This window comes from Cylas formicarius, unplaced genomic scaffold (assembly GCF_029955315.1).
Source record: "Cylas formicarius isolate icCylForm1 unplaced genomic scaffold, icCylForm1.1 PGA_scaffold_6__28_contigs__length_40554024, whole genome shotgun sequence".
Classification (NCBI taxonomy): Eukaryota; Metazoa; Arthropoda; class Insecta; order Coleoptera; family Brentidae; genus Cylas; species Cylas formicarius.
In genome coordinates, this window is record NW_026844347.1 from 6,304,289 (window position 1) to 6,329,529 (window position 25,241).

Sequence of the window (25,241 nt, forward strand, 5' to 3'; positions counted from 1 at the left end):
TTCTACTCCCGTCTGTAAAATACCTAATTACCCACCGATCTAGCGTGCGGGAAGCGTCACTTTACCACGTCAGTTTCGTTTCGCATGAATCGAGATATTTCCCGCGCTTTGAATTCTGACGTTTGTCAATTCTGACAGTCATGTCAGTAAATGTATTCGTGTTGTTTCGGTCGCAGAAAAAGTATAGTATACAACACGTTCGGTAAACTTTTTAACTCACTCGTTTATTAATCACTCGCTCCTCTGCGCTCTGCTCGTGTCAAATAAACTCGTGAGTCAGATGCCATTTACCGCACTTGTTTCATAATATATTATAAATGCATGGTAATAGTATATTATGCAACAAGTGTGGTAAACGACATTTGACTCACGAGTTTATTTGACACGACCGGAGCGCAGCGGAGCTGGTATTTAATAAACGAGAGACTTAAAAAGTTTACCGAACGTGTTGCATACCATACCTTATCTTCGACCGTTAGTTTTTGGGTACATTTTCGCCAAACAACACGAATACATTCGAACGAACACATTCACGTCAAAAACTAACCAAAACGTCAAATTCAAGGTGTGGGAAGAAATATCTCCGAAATCATCCGATTGCTCCCATACCCGTGCGGTAAAATCGCGGAGATGTTGGAAGTGCCTCGGATCCGTGGGAAATAAAACTGACGTGGTAAAATGATCGGTAGGTAATTGGGTATTTTAAAGACGGGAACAGAAAAATATATTTTTCTACTCCCGTCTGTAAAATAGTCAATTACACACTCATCTAGCATGCGGGAAGCGTCACTTTACCACGTCAGTTCCGTTTCCCACGGATCCGAGTCACTTCGGACATTTCCGGGATTTTACCGCACGGGTTTGGGAGCAATCGGATGTTTTCGGAGATATTTCCCAGGTTTAGAATTTTGACGACTGTTTATTCTGACGGTCATGTCAGTGAATTCGGTCGTAGAAAAAGCATGGTATGCAACACGTTCGGTGAACTTTTTAAGTCTCTCGTTTATTATACAGTCGCTCCGCTCGTGTCAAATAAACACGTGAGTCAAATGCCGTTTAGTGCACTTGTTGCATAATATACTATCTTATATGAGTAAAAACAGGAAAACTACTGAAAAAGTCAACGAAAATCGCAAGTCCCTATCTTAAGTAAGCAAGTGCATTTATTCCCTCTTTCTTATAAAAACCATGCAATAAACCATCCCACAATTATTATCGGTATCAGAAGTAAAACACTATGGAAACAAAACACCAAATTATCAATCAATCGAATGCGACCGTTTCTGCTAATAATAATCAAGACCTCTTCAATGACGTTTAAAATACTATATATACTTTCTTTTTTGTAATTAACGGTTTTGCTATTTTACTCACCGCGCAAAAACTCGATTTTTAAATGTGTAATGGTTATACGAATAAGAAGGCACTTTGTGTAACTTTAATGCGCAATAAAAACAGTTTTATCGCACGGACCAGACTAAAAATAAGACACCTTCAATCGCCCGTCCTATTTTTCAGCTTTCATATGAAAGACGAGCGATAAAATTTATCCATTAGGACGACGGCAATACATCAGAATTAAGTGGATTAATGTTATGGGCCGCCTGAGCCGAGTGGTGTTTTGATGTCTGTTTATCGCGTCCGAGCCTAACGTCCACAACTAACCTACATCAAGCCTTTTGTGTTCGATGGGGTGTTTGAAATGATAAAAACGATTGTAGATGGTGTCGGCATAAGATTGATCATGCCATGAACGAATGGACATGTTTCAATAATAATAATAATAATAATAATAATAATAATAATAATAATAATAATAATAATAATAATAATAATAATAATATTTATTTCAAACTTCTTACATAACAAATTGAAACGAAGTCAAATAAGGTAACAAAAGTGTCAGGCAGAAGATGTATAAAGCGTGCACGGTCAAGATCCCCATTTCTCTGAACACATTTCGACATGATTCAATCCGGCCTATTTTATTTACAACTCGAATTGTTCTTTTTGTGATACAAAAGTATCTTGTATCCCACAATGCCGGCCCCAAAATATTCCATACTTAAGTACCGATCTGAAATTTGCAAAATAAAGTATTGCTAATGTTAAATTATCGAAATATTTAACAGGAACAGATCGAATTTAATCTATTTTGTAACTGATTTATATGGCATGCCCAGTCCAAATCTTTATCAATGAACACACCCAAAAACTTGGCATTATCTGAAATATCAAATATATGCTCCTCGATTTCAAACTCCGTAATATTTTCCAATTTGGGGCCTCTTATTGTAAAAAGTATTGCCTGCATTTTATTTGTGTAAAGGATTAGTTATTTTGATTAAATCAGTTTTTTGTTCAAATGAAAAAAATACTGCCATAGTTTATCAAATTTGTATCATCTGCATAGTTAAGTACTGTTTAGCCTAGTTGTTCTGAGACAAGTTATAGGTCATTTATGAAAATTACAAATAAGATTGGCCCCAAAATACTACCCTGTGCAACTTTATACTTGTTCGGTAGGATTCCAGACTTACTGATTCATCATTTTTGTTAACCTCTACAACTTGCATTCGCCAATTAAGATAATCTTCAACCATTTAAGTGCATTGCCTTAACTCCGTAACTTTCCAGTTTCCATAGGTCTTGGTTAAGTCTAAAAACATCCCAGTTGCTGCTTCCTCTTTTTAAAAAAATTGCAACAATATTTTAACAAATTGGAAAATTGCTGTCTGAGTTGACCTTCCTTTGATTATTGTGCAGCAGTTTGTAATTTGATAAAACGATAGTCAAACGTTTACAAACACCAAACTGGTTTATAACCGTTCAAGATTTGAGGGAATAGATCAGTAAAACTCGTGAATAGTGCCATTTCTAATAATAATAACTTGCACAGTTCAATTTCGAATAAATTTGCAAATGCAGATTCAACAATGCTACCACTCATTGTCAGCAAAAAGTTTGAGTTCCGCCACAGACATTAGTAGCACATTACAGATTGTCTCGTATTATATTGCCAGGAAGGTCTGTAATTTACGATAATCGGAGTCATCTTGCAGTATCCCAATGAACACTGTACCCACACAAAGTGAGAAATAAAAAAGAAAATTAATGTCGGGTAACTATAATGACATAACGGAAAATATGAATTGGATCCGATCTCAAAGTAGTGTGTGCTAACTATTAAAAATAGTGTATTATATTATCAAGCAGTTTGGTTTTGCTTCTTGTTGTAAAAAAGGCATAAGTTTATTGCAGTATTTAAAATTTTATTCACGATCGTTATTAACAGAATCATCTAGGTGTCCATCAAAACAGTACTGGCTGTTCATTGGTGGCGTGTCAACATTGAAGTGCATAATTTACAACCTCATTTTAGTGTTCGCTTAGTGAGTCAATGTTGCCCCTGTTAGTTCAAATTATCAAACAAACGCATTAATGAACCAAAGTACCTGTAGGTACATTTCTTCTGGATTTCTCCTGCTTCAAGCCCCATTGCCATTCGGCAAGTATTTGAGACATCAGTTTTATACAGCATCCTTTGTTGATATTTTTCTACCTATTTCTCCGATTTATGCACGGAATACTGTAAACACTTGCTGTCTCGGGAGACTTTTATCTTCATCATTTAGAAGCCTTTATAAACATAGATATACAAAAATTTGTTGATTGATTGATTAATTAATTATTATTATTATTATCATTATTATCATTGTCATTATTACTATTATTATTATTATTATTATTGTTATTGTTGTTATATAACACATGGATGATGAAAATCTAGTATACGGAAGTAAAGAGCGGACCCAAAAAAAAATGTTTTTTTAATATAATTCCATATACTATCTGCGTTTTCGCGCCTTCGATCAATTTTGAAATTATTGTGATCCTACTAATATAAAATGTTTGTAAATATGGCCAAACATTTCGTTAATTATTGTCACTAAATTTATATATTTCGAAACGAAAATAAAAATACTAATTACAGCGTTAGTGCTAAATAGCCAAAACACACATTTGTAAAAAATGAAGCCAAAAAAGTTCCATTGAGAATGTGTGAAACATGAAACTTCAGAATAGTTTATATTTGCTCTGAGCTCTTGGTGAATTTCAGTTTTAATATAGCTGATTTCGGTTATTCTGAATTCCAAAAAGTCCGCATCTCCGGAGGAAAATGTTTATTTTTATGTTTGTTTGTAGTTCTAAAAGGCGAACATATTTTTTTCATAATCGAATTGCATAAAAAATGTATCATTTCCAATTTTCGAATTTCAGAATAATCAAAATCAGTTATTTAGCTCTTAATTCTTGGTTACTTTCAGTCATAATGTAATTAATTTCGTCTATTCTACAGTTTCAAAAATCAAAATGATGCATTTCCGGAGGAAAATTTTTATACGTTTGAAACGGCTTCTCTTCTTCTCGTAGTGTGCCATGCCCAAATTTCGGGCGTTAGCAACTTCTTGCATCTATCTGTGTTGTTCGACCAAAGTGGATGCACATATAAAAGGGACCTACAGTGTAACGCCTAAATAAAAATTTTCATCTGTTTATATAGAATCTAGAAATTTCTGGCCTCTTCCATAGTTTTTGTTTTCAATGAAACTTATCCATGACTATTTTTTCAGCAATTAAATCCCCTTACTCACTGCCCTCGCCCCCTTGCAGGTATTCGAGTTGCTCCTCAAGCAATCAGCCTCCAGTTTCAGACAGCGCTCTGAAGAAGCCAGTAAGACAGAGTCAGACGCAGAAGAAGGGTAACTGCCCGCGGATTTTTCTTTTTGCCTTTTCAAAATTCTTAATAGTTATTAATTTAAAGAATACCTTTTGATTTGCGCAGTTTATAGAGCCTCTCAGCTGAATGTTTTTTTAAGAATTTTATTGTTTGACTCGTTCGGAGTTCGTGGATAAAGGATAACTGGATGGGATGGGGGCTTCAAATGCAATCTACATTCGCAAGTCTAAAGGACAATGGTTAAGAAAACCATCGAGATAATTTGCCGAAAACCACTCGCGAGCCGATCGATATGTCAATGGAACGACGTCATTTCTCACGACCGAACAATACTCCACCGTCGATGTAGAGAAACGCTACGAAAACGAGATAATGAGCGGCACGCAATTACCGCGCCCGCCACGATAGGTCATTGTATTTCACCGGTTTTGTTTTCCGACTTTTTTAAAATCAATTTGGCGCGATCGCGCGTGGGCTAATATTAATAAATAATAGCGTCGTCCATGCAAAAAGCAATTTTCCCATGTACGAGCGTAGGATAGCGCCTCTCTTTGTTTTCCGATATACGCGAGAGAGTTTATACGTGATTGAAAGGCCGAATAAATGAATCACTCTGAGTTTTTCTCCCCCCCTTTAACCATAATCGAAAATAAATTGAAGTCTCGCTATTGATTGATTTAGGTAATGGAAGGACCTTAGAAATTATTTAGAATTTAAAAGTCTTAGGAAATACGGATTCGATAATGCAGAGGTATTAATTATATTATTATATTAATATTTTATCAAGGCACAGAGATATTATTTCCAAGTTCAATTTCTCCACACCATCGCAAGAGATTTAATTTCTAAAATATGCCTCTTAAACTCGTTCTCTGTACCTGTGGAAAAACCAAGCAATCTATTAAACTTTTTCTTTGTATTTTGATTGTAAAAATTAGTAAATTCTTATTAGGTGGACATATAGTACCGCAGTTCTTAATGAAATTGTTATTAATTTCGGGATTATTTAAAGGCCAGGAACATCAATTTTGTTGTTTGTTTATAATTGTTTAATTGCTTTGAGTCCGATTTATTTGCATTAATGAAGTGTTCGGCTGCTGCTTGTTACCGTCTGTGAAAGAGAAGTATTTTCGCTGCTAACATATTAAAAATATTTAATACATTAATAGAATCCTCAATATTCTTCAAATATACCCTCAATATAGGGCTTCAACCAGAGACAAGTTTGAGACAAGCATGATCCGAGATATCTGATCCAAAATCAAATATACAGCACACAAAATTTTCTAGATTATTTGGAATTAGAATATGGTCAATAAGAGAATAAACATCGAACAAAAATTTTTATTTGAATGGAAAAGCTACCAGCAGTGTTACAAGCAAAGAGCGCGGCACTAGAACACTGTGCAAGAGACATGGAGACGAACAAGATTCGTTATAAAACAATTGCGATCACCACCGATAAAGCTATGCAATCCACCAAAATGGCACCCAAGTGACTCGCTTAATTTCCGAAACACAAGGTGTTGAATGATTAAAATAATTGTCGATTTTAGATAATTTTTTCCAGAACGCTAATTTAAACTAAGCAAAAATAATTATGACCGTAAGAGTTGGAATCTACAAAATGGCGACTTAGGAGTTTCGCATTGCGTGCGCCCTGTGTACAGCGATCGAAACCCGCGGGTGGCGACTGGTGGCTGTAAATTGCCGAACTTACCGGAAATCTATGCTCTGCTTGTGTTTCCTGCGCTCTCTGGAATATTTCCTGCAATAAGGAGAAAACGACTTAGTACCAACCTAATTGTTGTCTACAATATAAATAATTGCCAAAGCGAAATTTTTTTCGTTGAATCATTCGAATAGTAACTGATCTCCATTCGGATATTCCGTGTTATTGGATATAGTATGATAAACGGTAACACCTCATCATTTTTTATTTCAACAGGTATTGTCTTTTGGTAATCTCTAGACTTTCTTAAAACCTAGATCACATTCTAAGGCTTCTTTAAAAAGCAAAGAGCGAGATTATACAATAAAGAAAATAAGGAAGTGTACCGAATTAATTTGAGACGTTGAACAACATAAATATAAACTCTACAAAATGGATGTTTTTACACAGAATACGCAATATTGGTCGTGTGATAGACACTCGAGAGCAAGAAGAGAGATTCGTGTTTAATGTCGTTTGTTGCTAGGAACGTCAATGAAATTCTATACTACTAAATCTACATATTTCCAACACCTCAAAATTCAATTTTTTTTTACTCATATAATACCTTTAAAGATAACACCAGTCATCAATTATTAGCGCAACTGCATCCAGAAATATAATAATTTCAACACAGGATTAGAAAAGAGTGCGAAAAATATATAGGTATGATTATATTTCGAAAAATTTTCTGATAACAGTAATTTCTCTTAACCAAAAATTTTTAAATGTTACTTACACTTCCTTGTTTCGGTAGTGAGCGCTCCTTTTCGAAGTTGATCAAAACTTTATCAATTTATCAAATACGTGACAACATTGACGTAAGACAAATTCGTAAGGAATTTGTGTAAATAAATAATTATCAGGAATAATCATTTAGCGCAATAATTCTGAAATCTAATCAAATAAGTAATGTCTTAATAAATATTTATTTCATTTTCTGTCTGTAATACTAATCATCATATTGTTCACAGTTTTCAAATAAAAAAAAATATATCAAATTATAACATACCGTTAAAAAATATAACATTCCCAGAACTTTACATTTTTACCTTACTTTTTAAAATATAAATACACAACTGAAAAGCTGAAAACGTTGAAAGTTGAATAAGAATGCGTAAAAATATACCAGGTGTCCCATTTAAAAAATTAAGACATGATCTGGGACGCTTATTCCGAAACCGACAAAGAAGCAATAGGAAATAGTTTTCTCCTTTTCGGATAAATGAAAGATAACATGGATATGAGGGGAGCCCGGTATCTCAAAAATTAAACGAGGTTGGAATATTTCCTTTGCGGCAGGGAAAGCTGCACGAAAAATTTTGTATGTAAAATTAACAAATTGTCATCAATATTTCTAACATTAATATTATGATTCACATTGCACTCCACGTTTCTCTGTGGAGGGATATATATCACTTTTCGTTGCTAGACTCCGTTAATGCAAATGATATATATTGCGGTTTATACAACACTACTGTCGTTTCTCGCATCACAGTCTCCAAATGGCCCAATATCACCCCTGTTGGCGCAGTTTTGCTCATTGCTCCTTGAACATATTTTAGCCATGATTTTCTGGGACTGCGCTTTTGTGGTGTCAGGCAATGAAATAATTTCAATGGTCATCTTTCCTTCTCCGTGCGACACACTTGTGCAGACCATCCTGAATTTTTTGGCTCAATTGTGTTCACGATGCTAGTTGCGATTCCCATTCAGTTTTTAATATCGTCATTTCTCACCCTTGTCTTATCTTCTAGTGTAAGTCCACAGCAGCTTCTCCAAAATGTTGTCATTGTGTGTTGAATCTTATCTGTTTACTAAATAGTATAAAATGTAATTATTTCGTTATAATTCTCACTTGTGCAATACGTTTTTTAGTTTTACATTCAGTTGAACTTGAAATACTGAAGTACCGCATCGGCTGCTTTTATCACTCCACGACCTAGTGTTATGTCTCCTTTTCCTCCATTCCAGATGTTTATTGCTCAACCCCATTTCTTATACTAGTAATCTAATTTCAGACAGTCTGCGAAATTTGGGAGGGGCACAGTTTGTTAAGTGGTGCACTATCGTATGCTTTCTGCAAAGCAATGAATACCAAATGTGTCTTTAGGTTGCTTTCTGTTCGTTTCTCTATAAATTCTTTTTAAACAGAAAACGTTGTCATGGCATGATCATCCGGTTCTAAATCCAGTTTGGGCTAATCTAACCCTCTATACTTTGCACAAATTTAACGGTCGCTTTTCTTACCGAGGATAGAAATATAGGCCGTTTTCCATTGAGATGGAAAGTCACCTTCACATACATAGCTGAGAATGTTATACAGTTCATTTATATCATTTGTAACGAGTTAAAACATGATTTAACAAGCAGCCTCCTTGTAAATTTTGTATCAAAGATAAAATAGCTCCTTTTAAGAAAATAGTCCTGATATTTTAGAAAAAGAAACAGTTCATTCTGTTTGTAACATTGGTAAGCGCTGAAACGCTGAGCCATCACGGGCAGTCATGGATATATCTCACTGTTCATTGTTTTAATCTACAGCTATCACAGATTAATGTTTGTTGTACTTTTACGATCGAAAATCAAGCAAATTAATTTAATATCGTTTATTGTCTAAATGACACCGATCGTTGCCTCAAAATTAATGTTGAATTTCATTGATTTGATGTACTTTTTTATTAATAACACTGACTTTTTTCATTCAGTCTATAATGAAAATCGGACATACTGTACAATAAAAGTTCCCATTTCCGAGCTTGTCTACTGCAAAAGTCCAGCTCGTTAAACGCGAGAAGGACTTTTGCGAAATCCACCTGCATTCGCTATAATATCTGTCGACAGAGTCGATTTTCATTGTTTGTCCAAGCCACGCCCCGTCGTGTCGCACCGACCGTAAAAGCCAACAATTACAATAATTGACTCGTAAAAGGACCTTCGCGGCCTGACGGAACATCGGATATCGCCCGCCGAGATTTATGTTTATCAATTAAAAATTCAATTATACGAGAGAGAGAGCGAGAAAAAAAGGGGCAACGGCCAAACGCGAAATTATTCAAAAACAAGTTGAAATATAAAACGAAAGAGCTCTGACTCGGCCGGGACATATAAGGACTTTTGATTTATCGGGAAATTACCGAACACGACTTTATATATATTTTTCACCAGCAACTATCTCTCGCGGACGTGAATTTATTTACGGCCGGAAAGCAAAATTTATACCTACATCCACCTCGGTGCGGTGTTAATAGGAAGGAAGAATGCGCTTTGTATAGGTCGAAGTTGTCCGTCAGAGGGGATTTGCTATTCTCGAAGAAAATGATGCTTGTCGCGGGATTTTCAAATCACACATGAATTTCCAATGACACCGTAAAGAAATTTGTCACCACTCATGGCTCTAAAATTTCTCGCTTTTACGCACTGCAAAAAGTTCACAAACCGCTGTTACCCTTTCGACCTGTTGGATATTTTACAAGTAAGACTGACAGTTTGGCACCTAATTCCTTTGACTTCATTGAACAACTAAAAAACACTTCATTAGATTTAAACTATGTACCGAGGATCTGGAATCAAATTTTCCCATCTTAATTGAAAAAACTTCTCTGGATCATATTTTGCTTTTAACCGACAAATTTAGGAACAAATATCAGAAACAGCTATTTGTTCTCCATTATCACCAGTCATTGCAAATACATTTATGGAAGCATTTGAGAAGTAAGCCATCAACACTTTCCATCTAAAACCATAACTATAGAGACACTACGTTGATGATACTTTTGTTATTTGGCCTGATAGTCAAGAATCGTTCCGAGATTTTCTTCCATTTAAACTCTAGTATTCTTTAAATACTCTTATAAATAAAAAATCAAGCCTAACATTGTGTCATTAGGGTCACAGAAAACCTACGCACATATCACATCCATCATCGGTTATTACCTTTCTTGTTTACATAGTGGTAAAACTATCTCAACCCAAATCACTGGACCCAGAATTGAAACACCCGAAATTTACTCTCCTTTCAAATACTTTCCACATTAGAACCAAACCAAAAATTCCGAAAGAAAATGAGTTTGAAAGCAACCCCACACTTCGTTCTTACTTATATTGAAAATATTACCGACCAGTCCAAAAATTTCTCAACATGTTCGATCCATCAAAAACAAAATTTCATTCGAGACCCCAGGACTGCTGAGAAGGACGAAAAATATCAACTAGGCTAAAAGAAAATGAAAGAGCCTTACGACTAAGACAAATAAATTTATCAGCGGTTGCCGAAAATAATTATCAAACCGGACATCCAATCTTAACCGACCTAACTAAAATTCTTGTAAGAAAATCCGAGAATAAATAGAAACCTCTAAACAACGAACCAATCTTAACCTTTCACCAATATCATGCGAGAAAATTAAAGTAAACAAATTTTGTTGCATGATTTGCTATTGGTGGAAAACCCCTGCGTCTATGTCGAAAAAAATATTATAGGATTATCAGATAAAGAGTCACCTTCGCAAAACTTTCCTTGTATAAGAAAATCTACAAAAGAAGAGAGGCACTCTTCGCGATTCAGGTGTTATTTCAGCGTTGCACGGCCATCAACTTTGATTTATATGTTTGTTTCATGGGCTATCCGGCTATCAGAAAGCATTCGACAGAGTAAAAAACGACAACGGGATGTGGATCCTGGAGTGAGATTAATAAAAAATATATATTACAATTGGAAAAACTGATCGAGGAAATAAAAACATATAGGACTGTGTACAATCCCCTATACTTATGAGATTACACGAATTCAGTACAGTTTGGGTTTTTTGCTTTAGGGTAAAAAAAAACAAAATATCTGAATGTCAGCAAGAACACCATCCCAGTTGGATGAATTATCAGTTAATCAACATCCAAGTAGATCATCAGGTCCGTCCACTCCGATGCTAAATGTTCATGGGTCTCTTTTACGGATATTGAATGATTGCAGAATGCCAAAAGAATTCGAAGTGGGAACTGACCCAAAGAAATAAAAACTGAAATACTCTCATGGTTCCACAATCTAAGAAAACGGTTCTCTCTCACTGAACTCGAACGAATAGGCATATCAAGAAGAATGTCATTAACGAAGATAGTATTTCAATGTTGTACACGATTTTTTCATTTCATTTCGTTAATATCTTTATATAATAATTTTTGTATGTTTAAAAACCAATTTGTCAACTATCTGGTGCTAATTAAGTAAACACAGACCTATCAATTAATTATTTTTCAACAGGACATAAAAGTTCGCCCTCTAAATACAAAAATAGAAAAATTTAATAATTTTAGTGATGCAGTACAACGTTTATTTCCATCGATTTTTACTGTTCAGCTGGACCTGTCCTATGGAAATAGAATATTCGCAATGGTTTCGCGTCGATAACAAATGGTAATCCCTTGCGTGGCGGTAAATTATGCGATATTTGTATTGATAATAAATATTATAGCATTCGTTACAGTCAGAATAACAACGGGCACGGAATTCTCCGCACCTTATTTGAAAGTATTTGCGTTAAGATAAAGAGAGAAGTGCCCTCGATGATGGTTGGTTAATGGGCGCTCTTTAACCGAAGCTCAAAAAATATCGACCTTAATGGTAGACCGCGTTTAGAATTGTTCGCGGCGAAGATATTTTTCGCAAGCCGAAGGTCGAACGAAGACAACGCGGTACCGCGTTCTCGAAAAAACGAAACGTACAGGGTTGGCCAAGCTAGCCATATTATTACTTTATTCATATTTTATCAATGTTAGTCAGTACAGTACGGTAATCTTTTTTCCTGGGGTGTGACAAAAAATAAAGCGCCATGGTCCTGAATTGACACTTCTCATCAAAGTCAATTTTTCCCTGATGTACGAAAAAATTCAGCTGGACTCTCTCAAAATACATTTGTCCACTGAACCTAATCAAGCATGTGCTGAGTTTTATGAGGTCTTAAATAATATTTATGCTCGGACTGTACCTAGATATGGGCAACATAAAAGATCTTATCCTCAATGCTCATAAAAATTATCGTTTAAGTCTCATCATTCGTTAAAACATTTTTAAAATATCAGGTCATTGGTGAAGTGGCAGATTGATCTGAGGCTGGCGTAATCAGTGATCCATCAAAGCTTTGGAATTACGTCAATCTAAAGAAATGTGTAACTAGGATGCCAGGCTCAACACGTTCAGAAGAAAGAAAGTTTAATTCTAGAGTTTTATTGTGCACAAAACGTCAGTATCATTGTAAAAGGTTGCATAAGTGGTTTTGTCAAGTCGCTTCTGGCTATATTCAATCATGTTTTGAAGAGTTAAGTTTCGATTCTAAAGGCAGACAATGCGTCTTGTACTAAAGACTACAGACCAGTTTTGTGCAACTTCAGGACATATCTAGAAATTATTTTTAATAACTCAATAAATTGCCACGTCAGCAATATGATATCTGAAGATCAACACGGTTTAATAGAGAAGAAATCCACCGCTACTAACCTTATCTATATTACTCAGAAATTTTGTACAAAAACCGATATCACAAAATTTACTGCGTAAGATTTATTGATTTTAAAAGAATCGTATCACGATAGCAGACAACTCTTTGTTGATTATAGAGGCTACAAGTCTAAAATTAAGGTCCCTTGCTCTTTTTGATATTATCTCACTTGTTGTTTGCGGATGATCTAAAGATCTTTTTGGACATCATTAAACAGAAAAATGGTAACGAATTACAAAACGCTATGCTCATGGTAAATCAGCGGAGTTCTGTGGTCTCTCCGAAACATAATGTTGCCAAATGCCAAAGTCTTGTATTTTTATAGAAATTATAGTCCATGTTGATCGACTATACTCTCAACGGCGTGACCTTGGAGGGGTGTGATACGTACAGAGGAGATCTGGGAGTTGTGTTCGATAATAACCTTAGTTTTATTGAGCACATATAACTGTATACTGTATGATAAACTGGTGAAATCTAACCAACATCTGTAAAAACTTGCTTACACGACTTTTCTAAGGAGTAAACTGAAATATCCATCTATCTATTAAAATCAAACTTTTAATTTAGAGTGGGTCCAACGTAAGTGCTTAAAATATTTTCCCTTTAAGTGGACCAACCCTTGTTATCCCAACTTCTTGGTTTAGTTCAGTGTAACTTTTCATCGAAGGTATGATATTTTGGTAATTCTGTAAGAAGAACTGAGGTGGGATTTATTAATTCCTAGTTAAGAAGATTTAGGTTGAGACAGTCTAGAAAGTGAAGAGTGTTATTATTTTCAAATTTGATACTGAATTTGATATCTGTCACTATGTTAATTGGAATTTAATAGTTTAAATATATTTTTTTAAACATTTTGCTCAAATGTTTTTGGAAACAATAGGATTTTTGAATTTTGAAGATGTAGGTTTTGTACAGTGCTACCGCGATAAAGAAAACAAATACCTATAGCTAGTTTTCAAATTGTGATCTTGCCAACGAAGCACACTGGTTCGTTATGGGTCCAAGTTTAGTCAGTAATATTTGTGACGCGTCTTTAATAACACTCTGTACAAAGCACAGGCGTTCGGATATGATTTGTTCGAGCCCTTCTATTTGCAATATTGACGGCGTGAAAAAGGGCTGGAAACGTCCGCAAACGACCTTGAAACGAACAAGTTTCTAAAAAGCCTTTGCATGTTGCGGTCAGCGTCTTCTGGCCGGAAACAAAGACCCGCATTGTCCTCGGCCGACGATAGACGTGCGAGCCCGCGTCTTGCGACATCATAATTAAACCGTTTCAACGTTAGTATCTTCAATCCCGATCTCGAAACGTGAAAAACAACGGACACCGTTAATTTCGTTTCGCTTTTTGGCGCAACAATTGTGGCTTTGATTGGCATCGTCTTTTGGTCAATCTCGAGGCGACGTTGTCAGCTTTCTTTTCTATTTATATCTACAGCTACTTGAAAAATCAACGATAACCGTTTGGGCAATAATGCACAAGCAAAGCAGCGATGTGTTAATCACTTAAATGAGCAGTTGTCCTGAAGCCCAAAGATGGTTTCTAAAAATACATCTGATCACATCGCGGAAGAAAAGCACTTCGAACCTCTATGAAATAATAGCCAGAATACTTTAAAGCATTAGTGTCCATTATTAAAATAAAATTGAATCCCGTAAGTTTCAGTTTCTTCCACAAAAACATAAACTCTTAATACTTTGTAAAACAATCTAAGCATTGTAACACGGTTTCGCCAAACCGATTTTTAACAACAGCCTTTCGAAAATTTGAACCTATCCAGTGCTTATTTTTCAGAACTGGTCGGCTATAAAATGACCAGTTCCCAAGGCTTTTGATATTCCTCTGAAAAAAAAAAAGTCACAGCCTGATCGACGAATGAATTAAGGATATAATTATTAGAATCTTGTTTTACATTAAACTATAACGCTTGAAAATCAGGCGTAAAGAATGTACTCGGATGGCTTTCCATCGCCTTCAGTGATTCGGGACGATGATTTTTGGTTAGGAAATTCATTAATTTCATGATTGCTTCTACGGTACTGTAACGTTTTTGAATGTCTAATTAATTATCAAAAAGCGTATAGATGGAAAAGAACTAATGGAAAAGAACTAAAAGAACATTTAATGGAATTAATCTGCAGTCCTTTGAATAGATGGATATATAGATGAGGTAGACATCCTGAGTGGTATGAGTAAATTGACCCCGACATTCAATCTGTACTGGGAGCACATTTTTGGGGAGGGACTAAGAGATATAGACGAAGTTGTTTCAATAAACAGAGTCAGGCTTAATAATCTACGTTATGCAGATCACATAATAGAAGGCCTGCAAAACTTGATTTATGAAAATTACTAATAAACATCTACAATACATTTACCTGGTAACTATGAAAAATGAATGCTGAGATATTTCTCAAGAGATTCGGTGTCGAATTGGAATGGCCAAAAGTGCCTTCTTGAAGATGGACTCTGTGTTCAAGAGTCATGAACTCACGTTACATACAAAAATAAGACTCCTGACATGATCTGTGCACTCAGTACTTCTGTATGGCGTAGACATTGACCCTAAAAGTAGAAAGGACTGTGATTGTAGAGAAGAATTTTAAAGACATCGTAGGGTTACCAACCAACAAGTGTTAAGAACATAAATACAACCACGGAATTAATCAACAGCGTTAAAAGTCATAAGCTGGGTCACATAATGAGGAACAAAGGCAAGTATGAGTCACTATAGCGTTTTTTGCAAGGAAAGATAGAAGGAAAATAAGCCTCTGGTCGAAGACGGATTTTCTAGTTTGCTCACCTTAGAGCCTGGTTCAGGAAAACCGCCACCCAATTGTAAAAAGAGAAGAATAGTTTGAAGCACAGCAAGAGAATTGTCAACGTATTTTTTTTCTTCACGTACACACTTTGCTTGATCCCGATCTCGCCATAATACGGGCTACAGTTTCCGCCGCGGTGACCAATTAAAAAATAAGCCCAGTCCCATTAACACCTGTCTAACTGTAAAAGGCTTCGTGGATCGATATATCTCCTCGACTCGTTAATAAGATCTTTCGATTAAAACGAAAACGAGAAGTAACAATGTTACGGCTGCCGACGTAAGTGATAGTTTTGAGTCACGATATGATACTCGAACATTGCGGCCCAAGACCGACTGAAACACCGGTGAAGGGGGGTAATTGGCAGTGGGTATAGAGTCGGGTGCGGGTTAATTCAGATTTCGGTGCCGATACGGCGATAATTCAGACACACAGCGTTAAAGGTTAACGGAAATGTTTGTGCAGATATCGAAAAAATTGAAATTATTTAGTTGAACTACTGTTGAACTGCGCAATAATTGCAAGATTGTAAAGGAACTATTGACTTAACTATCATTTTATAGATTATAAAAGAGCCTTTGACTGTATACAATGGAACAGTCTTTGGTATGTATGCGCTGGCAGTTCTAACGCACGGATATTCTTCATAAGCGGTCTGTACGGGGGTAATGAAGCCGTTGTATTTCTCGACAGAAAAACATCAAAAGTAAATAATGAGACGGGCACTGGAAAATTTCAAGGGAGGTGTTTCTAGTGGACAATGAAAGCCTAAACTGTAGAATTAATCTAAATCTAAATCTGTAGAATTAGGTCGAAGTATTGGGAGAGTCCATTTAATTAGGCCCTTTAATTACTAACAAGAGAGGATGAGAAGCAGAAATCAGAAGTATATTGATTAAGAGAACGCCCTTGTCCTACTTGATTAAAATCTGGAAATATAGTCAAATAACTAAGAATTGCATTCGGAGTTCAAGAGTAACTGCGTAGATAGTACTGTCAAAAATAATACTGGGTGCTATTAAACTAACTAACGAATCTGTGTATATAGAACCACAAAACCATTGAAGCAAAAGAAGCGTCTAAGCTAAGCTAAGCAAATTTTTTGCTAAAACAAACTTATAAAATAATTAACAAAGGAGGTAATTGGAAGTCAACAATTTGCTGAGGAATTTAAATTCAACTGAATCTGTTGATTGTTAACGACTGTGGATCTAAATATCATTTTCAATCCAAATAAAAAGATCGCATAAGATCTCGGTTATTATATTAAATAAAAACCAAGAAAACAAAAACCAAACTATATAGTCTCTACACTGTCTCAAGCTGAGGGTCGATTGTTCTGCATGCATCTTAAATACATTCATAGATAGAAACCTGTGTCGCAGTTATGGGGACGTTTGATGATTTCGATCCAATTTTTCATGGAGAAAAGAAAGTGCTAGATGCAAGTATTTTGGTCTTATGAAATAAAGTCCATTGTCCTGTAGTCTGGTTGATATTTTTCGACCTGTCGACCCATTTTTATAGTGAAATTGATGTTTAGGTGTATGAAGTCTAGGTAGTTCAGAAAGGATTGAAGAGATTACAAGAGATGCAATTTTCAAAATGTTCCATAAAAATATTGGGGCTTAAGGCAGTCCCTGATATTTCTTCATACCGTTTTCCCGTGAATTATGTTGCAGATAGACATTTTTCGATTAAAATAACACGGTTCGCAGTTAAGTTTTAAGATTTTAAGATATCTGAGAAGACGCTTAGTGTCTAAGAAACAGCACGCTTTTTGTCACCGACAGATATATAAGATGAATGTGGATCAACCGGTCCTCAGTTTCAGAAAAAACTAGCAGTAGGTTTGGTGTAACGTCGACGAGTCAGAATAAGTGAATCTTCATGATCTACAACCTGCTCAAGTTTAAAAAATATATACAGCATTTCTTATAATAGTAGACTAAAAATTTTGATCGTTTTCCTCTTTTTTATTATTGAATTACGCAGCAGTATCTTCCAGTATACTTGAGTTTTTTAAGGTTATTTTTTTTTATTCAAACTCTCGGAGGGTTTGTAAGACATTCGTTAATCGCGTCGGATTCGCCAATTGCGATCTTAAATCGATTATTTCGCCCAGCCAACACGAGAAAAAGCAGCGAGATAAGGACGGGGCGAGAGTCTCGCTTACCTTTTAAACGGAAAAAATAAATTTAAAAAAAAACGACAACGAGTCGCTCGCGCGCCGTATGCAAATATTCGCAACGGGTTTGTGTGTTATACGAGATCGAATTAGTCGATAAAATGCGCATTTTAATTTAAAATCGATACTCTAATAACATACTTACACAGATTCCGCTCGTATCGGGTCGCGCTCTCATAAAGTATGTCTCGAAGTAAATCGTCTGCCGTTTTGCTACTTACGATCCAATTTTAATAAACGTTAAAGTCTACACGGCGATCTAAGGCTCCTGACTTTAATCACGTGTTATGGATATCCATGTCGTTGGAGTCACATCGACCGGAACAAAAGCGCAAAAAAGATCAAGTTGCGTATTTCGGTTTTGAAAAGTATATCAAGCATATAAATAAAATAACCATTCCTTTGAAAATAATACTAATTGATAGAAAAAAATAACTAATTTTTCGAATATCAACCCCTAAAGCCTGCGCTCCAATTATTTCTACATTGTCAATTAATAATTATTGGTCTTAACATGTTTTCTAACAAAGACCCATTAAGCTATCGAGATTTTTACATTTTCTCGACTAGCTATCGGTATCTTATCACTTTCTATTATATTCTTTTTGATGTCAAAATCTCTTCATTATGAAGAGTCAAAGCCGGTCTTATAATAATAATAGTATTACGTTTATTGCATAAACCACATTACCGCGACAAAATAAAATATTTTCAAGACAAACTGTAGCAAAAGGTATTAGAAAAATACTGCTTCTGTAGTATGCAATCAGATAATTAAACTGACTTAAAATATTATTCAAAATAACGACGTGGAATGGAAAATGTATAGAGGAATAACAGGTAGCAAAAGTATTAAATTGAGTGTTAACTAAAATTACTTTATTTCATTTCACCTGTGATGAAAGCATATCCAGAATTAGTGAGACTGTAGAAACCCCCGTTTTAGTATTCGCTTGAATACGTAGCAGGTGTGAGTTAATCAAATTAGCAATTTTATAAGAGTAGGTAAGATCTTTTCTGTGCTGCGGTAAATGTAACTTTGATAAATAGATAGATAGATAAATCTGTCATGCTTATTAAGTCATCCTGTAAGTAATTTGAAATATGGTGATCACGTCGTACCCCGTAAATTAACCTAAGGCATGAGTTTTCCAGTTTTGTACACGTTTTCTATAAATTGAGCCAAGACAAGGGCCACAGACTGCACAGCAGTGATTTAACTGAGGTAAAATAAAGGAGTTACGTAGTTCTCGTAGTAAATTAGTTTTAATGCACCATAGGCTCTAATAAGTAATATGATCCTTAAATGTAAGTTTTCAGTCTAGATTTTTATGTGAACAGCCACAGGTAATTAGTCAGAGTGTTCATTTACATATTAAAATTTCGGAAATTGGTATTAAAAAAAACGTGAATATTTTCCAATATAAGTGGTGCAAAATCTTGGCAAACTAAGTCTGTAATAAGTGTCAGGAGAAAAAGGGTAGTCTCTGTGTTTCAGATTTGAATCATATCATTTGAATATATCTTCAATTAGCTACAATCAGAACAAACACAGGTTCAGAAAACGCAGAATAAATCTACAATTTTGGCAAAATCAAAAAATATTGTTCTCCAATATATGTGTGTATGAAGAACGTTCGTCCTTTTTGGAATCACGATGACAAACTGGAGTCTTAATGAGAAAAAAAAATTGTACAACACAATTTATTGTTGATTGATATTATTATTATTATTTTCATCATTACTATTACTATTATTATTGATATTGGTGTGTGTTTATGTTTATGTGCCAAAAAGAGTAGACTATTCCAAATTTTCAGTATCGCCTGAGTGCGCTCTCTGACAAACCTAACCTTTGTAGATGGAAACTATACCTAGTTTTCTAATGCAAGAGAGTTACAGAAATAAAATTTTGCAATGACAGAGATAATTAAACAGTGTGGTGGACAACTTAAAGAAGGCCATATCGTAAAGTTGTGCTAAACTGCAATTTTAGTTTTCCATATTTCAGTGTGTAAGACCTACACACCACTAATACTTAATAAATTAGGATCAGACTAATTTGCATAAAATATAATAATTATACATTTATGTTAATTATTCAAGCAAATAAAAACTAAGGTAGAAATAATTTAAAATAATTTAAACAATAAATATAAAATGAGAATAATACACAAATATCATTTACGATATAACTTTAGTCATCAGATATGTTCCGAATAAGATATTCGTGGGACTCCATAGAATTTAATAAGCGGTTCTGTGGTGTTTTCTATGATGTTATCAGCTTCCCATATTCTTCCTTCCATTTGACTGTCTTGTACATACATACATTTTTTTCATATTTTTCCGTCGTGCTTTTAACTTAAGCACGTCTCGTAGACTTGGCCAAACATCTGCGACTTCAAGACAAAACAATTTCTTTTAAAAAATAATTTGGATAACGTTCAACGTGTTCAACGATACGTGATGTCGAGTTTCAATGAGAAAAAAAATACAATACGCACAGAAAACGCTGATGTTGGCGGAAAAGCGTTGCCCTTTTGCGAGGGCCCGGAGTCTCCTTAAACGGTACCAAGCTGCAATTTATCTCGCCGCGTGCCTTTTCGCCGAAATACCCGCGGAATGTAATCGTCTTTGTTTTTCGAGCTTCTTAAATTCTCCCGGCCTGTTTACTGGCCGACCAAAACGACCTTGTTGCCCATACCGGGCAGCCACGTTTACAAAATTTTATTTTAACGGATAACGCGATACCGGGAAAATTATTTAAATATTAAAAATCGGAAAGCGTACGAAAACTAGTTGATGGTGTCGAAGAGGATGTTTGTTTTTACCAAAATCTGAAGTAAATCGAAAGAAAACCCGTCAAGAACAAATAAATATCTTTTTTTGAGCCAAAAATCAATTATCTCTTTCGCGCACTCTGCCTTCGCTTTTTTGGCAGCGATTTTTGGAATAGGTCCGACTTCTCAATTATCTTCTTCAATTCAGCATTACGATTACCATTACCATTAGTTCCCCTATTTCCTAAGTTGTTATTCGTATTTCTCAGATAAGTTTCATCTACGGTCATATTCACTGATGATAGCATTAAAAACCGGACGGTGGTAACGCACTTTTTTCAGAATTGGACATAATTTACGAAATTACATTTCGGGAGGGAGGGTGTGGGCCTGGGAGAGGGGAGGGGAAAGGGGGATGGGAGAAGGAGAGAGTGAGAGAGAAGAAGAGAGTGAGAGAGAAGGAGGGAGTGAGAGAGAAGAAGGGAGTGAGAGAGAATGAGAGAGTGAGAGAGAAGGAGAGAGTGAGAGAGAAAGAGAAAATGGGAGAGGAGAGTGAGAGAGAAGGAGAGAGTGAGAGAGAAGGAGAGAGTGAGAGAGTGAGTGAGTGAGTGAGTGAGTGAGTGAGAGAGAGAGAGAGAGAGAGAGAGAGAGAGAGAGAGAGAGAGAGAGAAAGTGTTAGGGATCGTTAAACAGGGTGGACAACTTAAAGGTTTTATCGTAAAGTTTGCCATGATAAATTCAGGATTTGGATAGCTTTGGTTAGCTTCTCTTTTCTTCCTGATCCTACAATTCAGGGTTAGTCTGAAACACATCCACTACGGCTCTCCACCTCTTACAATAGTGTACTGCGGTTTCTTACTGTTGGATCAATCAATCAATCAATCAATCAATGCACCAATCAACTAATTCTGGATAAATCGACTGCGATGGCATCCTTCCATGTTTTTCTGGAGCGGTTTACTAATCTTCCCGTCTCTCAAAAAGTACTGTGGCTTTACGATTTACCACGAGGACTGACCATCTTCGATTAGCTTTAAGGTGGCTGATTATATTTTCTGCCATACAGTATCGCCGATTCTGCATTGTGCGCTTCCTCAATGCTTCTGTTGTTTCACCTTTTTGGGGTCCAAATATCATTCTAAGCACCTTTCTTCTAAATACGTAAATAAGTTTATTTATTTCCAGTTGATTCAAGGTCAAGTTCTCGGTGTCATAACTACTGAGTGAATAATTGACTTATACAATATCAGTTTGGATCATCATCATCATAATGCAGGTAGTGTTGTGAGCAAAAATTCTTCGTAAACCAATCAGGTTTTAATCACCTGAGATGTTCTTTAGATTGATATACAGAAAGTTAAATGAGTTTTGGTTGCTCTGTTTCGTGTTTCGACAGTGAATTGAACATACGACTGAAAAGAGTTAAAAGTTTTGCGGATGTAATTTAAATTATGGGCAGGAATACTCAAAATGCGGTCATCAACGTATCTTTTATAGAAGTGGGGAACTCGATCAAAACCAGCAACAACTTCATTTTATAATTCATGCATTACCAAACGGGCAATATTAGAAAAAATTGATGATCCTGTTGCTGTGCCAAAAACTGTGCCAACTTTACACCTTCAGTGAAGACTGTTCAAAAAAATCGAAAGAGTTATGGAATTATTGATTTCTTAAAAAAATAAAGATTGTGAACAAAAAACATATATTTACGAATTATGTTTTATTAACCTATAAATCGAAAGAAATTCTATACCTTAATAATCATTATGGGTACAATAGTTCGCCTATGGAATGCGGTTACGACTATTAAATTGCACAGTTAAATAATGATTTTAACTTTGTCGCATTAAGAATCAGAGCATATATTTTTTCGGTGGTGATTTTGGCAACCTTCGCCGTAGTTTCCGCCATATTCAATTTCACTTCGTTTCGATGATAAATTTTTCAAGTCCATGTTTTGGTTTCGCCGCAGGACCAAATGCGGGTTACGTCGTAACCTTCTTTTCGAAAACCCAACGGAGACTAATTGGCCTGGATCGTAAACGGTTCGCACATAAGGCGAAGAATAGAAAGTGCGGGCGACGTCGTCGCTCAAACCATCATTAATTTCGTTTGTCAATAGGTAAACGCCTCTACGCCTTTCCTGTAAGTTTATATATAGAACTACTTTCCACTGGATCGCAAATTTTAGATTTTTTCGCGGCATTTATGCACGCCCGATTAATCTAAACGCGGCTTACGGTCGTTGATGAATCATTCGCTAGACGTGACTCGAAAGGTTTCAACGGAAAAATGCGGAAAATGATATATCGTTCGGGTAACGGTGGAAAGTTTCTTCGGACAAATCGATGGAAGAAGTTTAACCCATGAAAGAGTGAAAAATTATACTGATTTTTTTGAAAATTACTATCATTATCTATCCAATTAATCACACTACATCAATCGAAATATTTATTCTGTCAGGCCTAAGATGATTTGCAAAGATTTTCTTTAACATAATTAAAATCAACAAGATATAGTAAAATGTTACCGACAACGTACAAAATCCGTGAATGTGACCTGCCAAAACTAATCAAATACTTTTCTGTAGAAATAAGAAGTAAGCTGAGATTTTTTAATTTCCATACATTAAGAGACGAAACTGTTATACCTTTTTGTCACGTTTAACAAATGTAAAGGAATGTTTGTTATGTTTTTTATGGTATATGTATGGAAACATTTGTATTTTTCCAATGAAACTATCGTGTAAAAATAGTTACTTATCACATCTACTCGACGTTACATTTCATCTGATTTTAGACAAATCATTGTAATTTTTTTTACGTTTACATTTATTTTTATCACCTTTTTTGAAAGTATAGAACTGATATAACCTGAAATACATTCATCAGCAACTTTTACTTGAATGCATTTATTGAATAATTCGCCTGTTAGTTCAATTTGAAACTCCGGTTCATTTCTTGGGATGTCTGCGGATCTAGTATCGCTGCTATTCTTTGACTCCTTCAGCATTTTCTTACCCTCCGATATTGTAACTTTTTCTACCCGGCCATCTAAGGCTTATGTTCCAATTATTTTAAAATTGCTTTTATCTCTATTTTCTTTATCATTTTCCAAGCCTCTGATACCGTCGTACCTACCATAAATATGTCGCACTTCACTTTATTTGACTTCATACATGTAGTTCTAGTGCTCTCCTCTCTGCTTTCTGTATTGGTCGTATCCTTATTGACTCTTCTATATTTGATAAAGTTCTGCTATCACTAAAAGGTCTGGAAAGCTATCGTATAACATCATCACTTATTGAAGCAATTTGTCTGGTAAATTTGTGTATGTTGTGCGAAAAGAAACCGTTCATTATCCTTAAAGACATATCGTTCAATTAGACTTTCTTTGTTTTTTTTTAGGTAAAAAATTGGGCCGCTTCTTCGCAGATTTAACTACGAGAATGTTATTGTTGAACGAATGAACGTACGTCGTTTATCGTCAGCATCGTTACTAAATGTCACAATAATTTGCAAATGTTAAATTCCCATTACTCGGCGGGTTTACGTAATGAATCCGTCAAACAATGGCGGTCGTTTGACTGCCAAATCGTTTTCTTATTTTTTCCTCCCGTTCGAATGGGAGACACGTCCGTCCAAAGCTTTGCCGTCTCTTTCGTCACGTTTGAATCGAATTTCCTTATTCGTAGGTGCGTTATATTTCCGCCATCGCTGTTTGCGACCAAACTTTCGCTTTTCGTCTGCTGCTATCCGGTTAAATGGCGGACGTTGTTTTATTTAAAAAAAAATCTCAGATAATTGACCGATTCGGTGGCGCAACACGTATGGAGAAAAATTGAGAAAGAAGACTTTTTGGTGAATGGACAGTGGCAGAAATCACGCAATACGCGCAAGACCCATTTCACACCACAGGCTATTACAAAAAAAAATTAGGGTAACTGGACCGACCGCCGTTTACTTCCGTTCAATTTCGGTGTCGGACGATTACAGGCAATTGTTTTTAAACCCTATTGTAAAAGTCATACTAATAAATAGGCTTGTGGTCTTTTTTGACCACTTACCATCTTATCGATATTAATGACAATAAAAAGGTGTTCAAATAATTTCTTCCCTATCGGTGGGCGAAAAAATTATTGTATTAAATGTATACGAGATTTCTTAAAATATTGTGACTGCACGAGAAATGGATGTTCCTGAATGACAGAATGACAAAAAAACATAAACACATAAATGGTGATTATGACAAGTTATTTCACGGCTTGATAAACAGTCCGGAACTTTTATCATGAATAAGTTTTTGTATCCCACAAAGACATTTGAGCCATCCTCAAATTTTTGTCACCGGATTCAGATCAACAAACTCACGTAAAAATTTTGCTTTAGTCAGAATGGTAATACTTTAACCTTAGTTTAAATAGTTTTCAAATGATAGTGGAACTAATTTTCCTATTATTTTTTTGTTGTATTTATTACTTCAGAATACTTTTTTCCTA

The 25,241-nt window shown here is 35.5% G+C and overlaps 1 protein-coding gene across 8 annotated transcripts in view; it reads right to left on the reverse strand.

Annotated features, from left to right (window-relative positions):
- The window catches only part of LOC132704149 (rho GTPase-activating protein 21-like), a 293,818-nt gene that overhangs the window by 119,009 nt on the left and 149,568 nt on the right, over positions 1 to 25,241 (reverse strand). For all 8 annotated transcript variants that reach the window (XM_060673964.1, XM_060673969.1, XM_060673966.1 and 5 more), the window contains one exon: positions 6,462 to 6,509. In XM_060673964.1, the coding sequence (XP_060529947.1) occupies positions 6,462 to 6,509 (48 nt within the window). The remainder of the gene's footprint in view (positions 1 to 6,461; positions 6,510 to 25,241) is intronic.